Genomic DNA, 7,566 nt, shown 5'->3' with positions numbered 1-7,566 from the left:
GCGTGGGTGTCACAGCCACACACCCAGCTAGTTTCCCCAAGACAATAAGAAGAGGTTCTATAAATATATTGGGAAGATGAGAAAAACAAAGGAAAGTGTAACTCCACTACTTATAGGGGAAGGAGAGCTAATAAACTAGCTGTGTAACATCATTAATATTAGCAAGGAGGGACAAACAAGAGCCAGGATAAGATGAGAACTGGTTAAAAATATTTAGATAGGGTAGATGTATCTATGTCAGCAAGGCCTGATAAAATTCACCTTACAGTAATTTAGGGTATGTCTACACTACAAAGTTAGTTCGAACTAACGGACGTTAGTTCGAACTAATTTTAATAGGCGCTACACTAGCGCTCCGCTAGTTCGAATTTGAATCGAACTAGCGGAGCGCTTAGTTCGAACTAGGTAAACCTCATTTTACGAGGATTAAGCCTAGTTCGAACTAGCTAGTTCAAATTAAGGGGTGTGTAGCCCCTTAATTCGAACTAGTGGGAGGCTAGCCCTCCCCAGGTTTCCCTGGTGGCCACTCTGGCCAACACCAGGGAAACTCGTCTGCCCCCCTCCCGGCCCCGGACCCCTTAAAGGGGTACGGGCTGGCTACGGTGCCCGTGCCAGGTGCAAGCCTGCCAGCACCCAGCCAGCAGACCCTGCACCTGGCACGGCACAGAGCCACCCACCCGATGTCCCCCAGCCCACCCCCTCTTCCCGGGACCAGGCTGGTGGCTCCCGGGAGCTTGCCCTGGACCGCAAGAGGCGGGCACCTTCCTGGGCTAGTGCGGACATCGTGGACCTTGTCCACGATCTCCGCACTAGGCACAGGAAAGTGGCCGGCTAGGGCAGGAGAGCTGCCAGCCTGGCCACCCAGGAGCAGGTGTGCATGAAAATCAAGGGGGTCCACTGAGACCCCCGACCCTGAGCTCTGAGCTTACAATGGCCGTCCTGGGTCAGACCTAAGGTCCATCTAGCCCAGTAGCCTGTCTGCCGACAGCGGCCAACCCTAGGGACCCTGGAGGGGATGGACCGAAGACAGTGACCAAGCCATTTGTCTCGTGCCATCCCTCTCCAGCCTTCCACAAACTTTGGGCAGGGACACCACTCCTACCCCCTGGCTAAGACTACTCCATGGACCCAACCTCCATGACTTGATCTCACTTCCCTTTCAACTCTGTTCTAGTTGTAGCCTTCACAGCCTCCTGCAGCAAGGAGTTCCGCAGGTTAACTATTTGCTTTGTCAAGAACAACTTTCTCTTACTAGTTTGAAGCCTGCTACCCATTCCTTTCCTTTGGTGTCCTCTAGTCCTTCTTTATGGGAACTCAGGAAGAACTTTTCTGAATGCACCCTCTCCACCCAACCCCTGCTTTTAGAGACCTCTATCCTGTCCCCCCTCCGTCTCCTCTTTTCTAAGCTGAAAAGTCCCAGTCTCTGTAGCCTTTCTTCATCTGGGACCTGTTCCCAACCCCTGATCATGTTAGTTGCCCTCCCCTCTCCCAGCCTTTCTCTTCCCCTCTCCCACCTCCTTTTCCCAGTCTCCCCCAGTTTTGTTCAATAAAGACAGAGTCAATGTTGGAAGAAACGTTATCTTTATTTTGTACATCAATAAGAAGGGGGGCTAGGGAAGGGTAAGTGGAAGGAGGTGAGGGAGGAATGGGGTACGAGCCCCCGATGGGGAGGACTGGGCTGGCTCTGTGGGCTTCTGGGGGTGGAAGCTCTCCTGCAGCCCCCCGATTGCCCCCTCTCCCCAGATGGCAGCCTGCGGCAAGTGCAGCCAGGCTGATGGCCGAGTGGTGTGATGTGCCCAGTGTGGGTAGTCCGGGCAATCCAAGCCAGGACTGCTTTACAAGCGGGGCACCCCTTAGAACTGTCTGTCCGGGGTAGGGGTCGGGACCCTTTAAGCGCAGCCCTCGGCTAGCCTGAGACAGCATCTCCATGCTCTAAGTCCTCCTCTTATGCCCTGCCGGCACTGCTTCCGGCCATCCTTAAGCCCTGTTCAGAGTCCACTCAATGTGGACTTGCTAGTTCGAATTAGCAAAACGCTAATTCGAACTAGTTTTTAGTTCCAGACGCGTTAGTTCGAATTAGCTTAGTTCGAATTAACTAATTCGAACTAAGTTAGTTCGAACTAGCGCTGTAGTGTAGACGTACCCTATGGGACTAGCTGAAGCTATGCCAGAACCACTAGGATTATCTGCAAGAACTCATGGCAAACAGTTGAGCTCCTGAAGGGCAGCTGTGGTATATAAGTTTAAAACAAGGAATAGAACCTGGGAACTTACAGACCAGTCAGCCTTACTTTGATACAGAGAAGGATACTGGAAATAATGATTAAAAAATAAGTTTGTAAGCACCAGAAGGATACTAGGGTAATAAATAATAGCCAACATGGAATTGTCAAGAACAAATTCCAAAATGAACGTGTTTCCTACTTTGACAGGGTTACTGGACTTATGGTTAGGGGAGAAACTGTAGATGTAATCTATCATGATTTTAGGAAGACTTTTGGACACACTTTCATTTGACATTCTCAAAAGGAAACAAATGTGGTCTATATTAAATTACTACAAGGTGAATGTGGAACTTGTTGAAAAACCATATTCAAAGAATGATTATCAATGGTTACTCCTTGATTGTGGAGTGTTTCTAGCCCTCCTTCAGAATGGCCACTGCTTCTCTTTATTAGTAGAATATGAAGCCAAGCTCTCCTCAGGAAATATGGTTGTTCACAAGAGCAAATAAACAGTTTCCAGGGGCTTGCTTTTTAAATTATGTGCCATTAACTGCTGCAATGCTCCATTACTGATCTCTAATTAACTCTGACAGGGTATTTCTACACTTGCACCCTCTTTTGGGGGAGGGATGCAAATGTAGAGAATCGAAGTTGCAAGTGAAGCCTGGATCAACCTTCCTCCTTGAAGACGAAACAGATTTCAGGAGCAAGTACATAGTGTCACATTGTTAATTATTTATAGATCTAATTTGTTTCCAGATAACAATGATCACAGGGGTTTTCTTAAAGCTGTTAGATCAAATTGACTTTGTAAATGATTGTGAATGAATGAACAAGCTTGAAAACATGTGTAGTATTTGAATCCATGTGCTCTTAGTATTATTTAGAGCAGTGGTCCCCAACCATTTGGGGTTGCCGGGCACCAGGGGGCGTGGCCGTTTGCCCGCCGGGCGCCCGGGCCCCCCCATACCCCCGGGGCCAGCTCCGGCACCGCACATGCGCCATGTGCCTGGGGCCAAGCCAGCTCGGGCCCGGCACCGAGAAATGCCCCCGCAGGCGCCATGGCGCCCGCGGGCACCATGTTGGGGACCACGGATTTAGAGAGACACTGCACTGAATGGAGTTGGGGGGGGTAGGAATTCCACCCCTGGTGCTTGGTAAGGCAGCGAGTCAGACATTTTTGCTTAGCATCCCACTTTCAGCAAGAAAAATTATTTCAGGACCCCCTCTCCCCCTTCAAGTGTGCTAAAGACATTCATACTTGTGTACTACTAATGAAATACTGAGATGGGCGCAGAGGCAGAGACTCAGAGAACATTAGAACTGGAAAGACCCTTGAGAGGACATGGGGTCCAGTCCCCTGCCCTCACAGCAGCACCAAGCTCTAGTTAGATCATCCCTGACAGATGTTTGTCTATCCTACTCTTAAATATCTCCAGAGACGGAGATTCCACAGCCACCCTCGGCAATTTATTCCAGTGTTTCACCCCTCCTGTGACAGGACGTTTTTTCCTAATGTCCAACCTAAGCTCCCTTGCCGCAGTTTCAGCCCATTGCTTCTTGTCCCGTCCTCAGAGGCCAAGGAGAACAATTTTTTCCCTCTCTCCTTTTAACACCCTTTCCGCTCTCTGAAGGCCCCCGTCACGTCCCCTCCCAGTCTTCTACTTCCCAAACCGAACAAGCCCGGTTCTTTCAATCTTCTCTTGTCAGGCACGTTCCTCACTCCTGCTGCTCTTCTCTGGGCCATCTCCAATCTCGCCACCTTTCTCGGAAGGCGGAGCCCAGAAGCGGGCGACCGAGGCCCACCCCGCGCTGAGTAGAGCAGCAGGCCTGCCCCGCCCTGCTCGCAACACCCCCCGCACGCAGCCCAGTCAGGTTTGCTGCAGCGGCGCTCGTGGGGCACTCAGACCCCTCGTCCCCTCCCGCGGGACCCCAGGCAGCGGCTGCCCGCTCCCGCCCGGGCGTGTCTCCACAGACGGGCCCAGCGCTGCTGAGGCGGGAGGGAGGCCTGAGGGGCTGGCGGGCTCTGCTGCAAGCGGACACATGCGGCACTAGGCGCACCCCCTGCCCGGCCGCCGTACACGACAGGAGAGGCCGGCCCCGAGGCCAGGGGAGGCGCCATTTCACCTCAGAGGCGGCCTCTCCCGGCAGCCCCTGCGCCCGCCTCTCCCAGGAGGCATTGCGGCGTCCCCCTCCGGCGGTTGGCGGCCGGTGCGCGGTGCCTTGTGGGAGGTGTAGTCCCGGCTGCGCGAGGCGGCCGTGCGGGCGCCGCAGAGAAAGACTCCCTGTCCCAGCGTGCCCCGCGGGCGGAGCCCAAACCAGCATGGCGGCGGCGGCTGGCCGGGGCGGCTCCGCGTCCCGGCTGTGAGCGGTGAGCGGGGCCGGGGCTCCCCTCGCAGCCCCCTGCTGTGCGGGGCCGATCCCTGTCACGTCGCGCGTGGGTGCCTGTGTCAGCCCAGCACGGGGGGGGACAGCGGGGGTGCCCAACCCGCCTGAGCTCGGGCAGCCCCGGGAGCCGAGACCCACCGCAATCCCGGTCTGGGCCGAAGTGCCGCAGCCTGGGGTCCGCCCAGCCCGTTGAGAGGCGCTGCCTGGTAGGTGACTGCACCCAGCGGGGCGGAAAGGCACCCGGCCCTGAACGCAGCAAGGTCCAGGCTGGAAAGCGGCCTCCCAGCGCTGTGCGCTCCTCACCTCCTGGCCCTGGTGAACAGCGTGCGGCCCCTCTGCGACCCAGCAGGGTTCTGCGTGTGGCTTGTTTCCTGTTGCCCACAGAGCGGCTGTGTCTACATTGGCACAGTCTTGTGCGCACCAAAACTTGCTGCCTGTCTACACTGGCCGCCAGTTCTTGCGCAAGAACTCTGACGTTTTAATGTATGAATTCAGGGCTTCTGGCGCAAGAACTATCATGCTCCCGCTCAGGAATAAGCCCACTTGCGCAAGACCATTGGAGACAGGCAACATGAATTACTTGCACAAGAAAGCCCTATGGTTAAAATGGCCATCAAAGCTTTCTTGTGCAAGAGAGCATCTACACTGGCATGGATGCTCTTGCGCAAAAGCACATGGCAGTGTAGATGTTCTCTTCTGCAAAAGAGTTCTTGCGCAAGATCATGCCAGGGTAGACGTAGTCAGAGGGTTGTTGGATTCCACTGGCTTCCGCCTGCTTAGATTTTTTTCCCTACCTTATTACTAAAGTGACACGCATGTGAAGTGAAGAGTGTGCTAATTGCATACAAACGGTGACAGTCGAAGCAGTGCAATTACTCTGCATCCAATCAAAGCACTGTTAGGGTTCAGTTGGCACACCCCGACAAATTCTAAGTAATCCAAGCATAATTAGCAAAACTACCCTATCCTGGGATACATCTTGGTTATAACAATCTCCTAGTCCAATGAGATGGAGGGCCACTCATGCAATCTCCTCACTAGCTTAGGTTGCCCATTGCTAATCTAGAGCATTGGGAAAACTCTCCCAGTGCTTATGCCAAGGCCACCTTGCCAGGTTAAAGTAAAAGTGCAGAAAAAGCCTAAATTGGTGTTGATTTATACCTGTTGTTTGCTTACAAGTCTGTGCATGCACATGCTTGCTTTGGAATTAAAGCCCTATTTTTACCAGACTCAAAATAGGGTTCTTTAGTTCCAAAATAAGTATGCACATATAGACTTGCAACTAGATTTCAAAGGTACACATTAAACCTTCAGAATTATCCCTCTGTATAGGTAAAAGCCTGAGCACTTTTGAATTTGAATTAACGTGTAGTACATAGCCAAATAAGATTGCAGTTTTTGTGCTAAAGAGTCGTTTTTGTTTTAATTGGCTCTCTGAAGGACTATAGTGTGGATTCACAATGTTTGGGGACTTATTTGAAGAGGACTTTTCCTTTGTATCAAATAATCAATGTGGAAAAGGGAAGAAATCGAAGTCCAAAGATACTGAAACTCCTGCTCCAAGGGAGTTCACCAACTTAAGTGGTATCAAAAATCAAGGCGGGACCTGCTACCTTAATTCTCTTCTCCAGACTTTGCATTTCACACCAGAATTTAGAGGTACTATATTTTAAAATATAACTTTCTAATGTAACTTTTATATTAGCCATGTTTGTTATAGTAGTGCTTAAGGGCCAACCAAGAATGGTGCCCCATTGTGCTAGCCACTGTACAGATATGAAAAAGACATTCCTTACCCCAAAGAGCATCAGGCTAAATAGATCAGAATCCCAGGATGGAGGGAAGAATTGAACACACCAGCAGGAGTGAAAGATGGGATAACAGCAAACACCATGACTGTGTCTAGACTGGCATTTTTTCCAGAAAATCAGCCGCTTTTCCGGAAAAACTTGCCAGCTGTCTACACTGGCTGCTTGAATTTCCGCAAAAGCACTGACGATCTCATGTAACATGGTCAGGGTTCTTGCAGAAATACTATGCTGCTCCCATTCGGGCATAAGTCCTTTTGTGCAAAGCTTTTGCGCAAAAGGGCCAGTGTAGACAGGTCAGATTTGTTTTCCGCAAAAAAGCCCCGATCGCAAAAATGGCAATCGGGGCTTTTTTGTGGAAAAGGGCATCTAGATTGGCCACGGATGCTTTTCCGCAAAAAGTGCTTTTGCGGAAAAGCGTCCATGCCAATCTAGATGCTCTGTTCCGAAAATACTTTTCATGGAAAACTTTTCTGTGAAAAGCATTTCCGGAAAATCATGCCAGTCTAGATGTAGCCCATGTTCCATGTTTTTCCCCCTTCTTTGGGATGTGGGAGGGGATTTATTCAAGAAGAGAAATGAATAAAAGACAAGAAGGTCAGGTATGGAGTAAAGCTGATGGGGGAGAGGGTAGGGTTGGGGTAAATAATCAAGACAGAGAAAATCCAGTTAAAACTGTAAAAGATTCTCTACATATCCAAAAGACCAAAGTTTCTGCTTTTGCCTCTACCAGCAATATATCATATTAATGCTGTTGTACTAGACATTCTGCACTGCCAATTGTCAGTTATTTATAAAACATTACATATTGAAAGCCAATTTCCAAAACTGTTCACTCCAGATAAGCTGTAGCTGCTGAGATGGAAACAAAGAGCAGGTAGTCCATAAAGCTATTCTCTCACTTCTGCAGAAAGATAAATATCATGTCTAGTTATATGTGTAATTCTCATCATATTGACACAAATATTGTCACACCTTCTTACTGCCGCTCATTCACTTTTCGTATAACTACTAACTTAAGAAGCAGTGCTTCCAAGACAGCTAACCCTTTGTATATTTCTTAGTATTGGTATTTTATTTGGATGGGATGAAAATAAATTGGTACAAAAAAGTGCAAATGTCATTCAGGGATATATTTCTTAAGG

The 7,566-nt window shown here is 50.1% G+C and overlaps 1 protein-coding gene across 6 annotated transcripts in view; it reads left to right on the top strand.

Annotated features, from left to right (window-relative positions):
* The first annotated feature begins 4,446 nt into the window (after positions 1 to 4,446).
* Positions 4,447 to 7,566, top strand: part of USP40 (ubiquitin specific peptidase 40) — a 42,332-nt gene continuing 39,212 nt past the window's right edge. For 5 of the 6 annotated variants that reach the window (XM_075934094.1, XM_075934095.1, XM_075934096.1 and 2 more), the window contains exons 1-2: positions 4,447 to 4,596; positions 6,054 to 6,272. In XM_075934094.1, coding sequence (XP_075790209.1) covers positions 6,074 to 6,272 — 199 coding nt within the window. In that variant the 5' untranslated portion in view covers positions 4,447 to 4,596; positions 6,054 to 6,073. The other variant, XM_014573888.3, reaches the window with a different exon arrangement.

This window comes from Pelodiscus sinensis, chromosome 7 (assembly GCF_049634645.1).
Source record: "Pelodiscus sinensis isolate JC-2024 chromosome 7, ASM4963464v1, whole genome shotgun sequence".
In the NCBI taxonomy this organism is placed as follows: Eukaryota; Metazoa; Chordata; order Testudines; family Trionychidae; genus Pelodiscus; species Pelodiscus sinensis.
The sequence above is the reverse complement of the archived record's forward strand: the minus strand, read 5'-3'. Positions and strand labels throughout refer to the sequence as shown.